This window comes from Antrostomus carolinensis, unplaced genomic scaffold (genome assembly GCF_000700745.2).
Source record: "Antrostomus carolinensis isolate BGI_N321 unplaced genomic scaffold, ASM70074v2 scaffold42834, whole genome shotgun sequence".
Lineage (NCBI taxonomy): Eukaryota > Metazoa > Chordata > Aves > Caprimulgiformes > Caprimulgidae > Antrostomus > Antrostomus carolinensis.
In genome coordinates this window covers 9,169-9,999 of record NW_010310892.1, presented here as the reverse complement: position 1 = coordinate 9,999, position 831 = coordinate 9,169, and the positions used below count along the sequence as shown (strand labels likewise).

Below are 831 nucleotides of genomic sequence, written 5' to 3'. Positions count from 1 at the left end.
CCTACTCGGTCTCTGATGCAACAGTGGAGTCTTTTAACACTGGAGCTAGCAATCCTCTGTTTGAAGCAATAGCTTAAGACTTTATTAAAACTACCAGCAGTCTGATGTTCCTGCTTAACCACAGACCTACGTAGTGAGGAGAAATACAGAAGTACGTGCAAAATTTCACAAGCATAAAATTTCCAAACCAAAGCTGCCAGAGAATTTGTTTGTTTCAAAAAGTAGCTGAAGATATTTCAGTTGATCTGTATTGTAACATCATGTGGTAGTATATTTCCTTTTATAACAGCTGCATATCAAAACTATGCATATGTAAACCTGGTTGTAGAACAGCTTGTGTTAAATTTCAGTGCTAGATGTGAAGCAAAATAGAATATATCTTGTTTGTAAAGTGAATAGCAGGAAAAGGCATTGAGCAGGTTCTCTTATTTTCAGATACGATGAAGAGATGGCGCAAAGTGATGGGCCTGATCGTGACTTGCGAAGTCGTTCTGGGCAATCCACTGGAGTAAAAGGAAATCGTGCAAGAGATTCGGGAAAGCCTGTACTGACCACCTGGAAGTGATAACAGAAAAAGCAGCTGTACTCTTGGTAGGAAGACATCATGAACAAAAATTCTTGCAGGTTTTGAACAAATTCCCCTATTTTGCTGCATTGCATGTGGGAAATATTAAAAGAGGACAATACAGCCTTTGAAAATAAGTGAAACAAATGCTCTAAAACCAGGAACTGTACTAGACATACACGGACTTGATTATTACAATAATATATATAGTATGTATGTATAATTATTTTATATATATATATACATACACTTCGTATAAACTAATA

General features: G+C 36.3%; 1 protein-coding gene across 1 annotated transcript in view; it reads left to right on the top strand.

Moving 5' to 3' along the window:
* TTLL1 (TTL family tubulin polyglutamylase complex subunit L1) overlaps window positions 1-565 on the top strand; it is a gene marked incomplete at its 5' end in the record, with an annotated part of 8,674 nt that extends 8,109 nt beyond the window's left edge. Inside the window, one exon of the mRNA XM_010166560.1 lies at window positions 436-565. Within this exon, the coding sequence (XP_010164862.1) occupies window positions 436-565 (130 nt within the window). The remainder of the gene's footprint in view (window positions 1-435) is intronic.
* Between the last annotated feature and the right edge of the window lie 266 nt (window positions 566-831).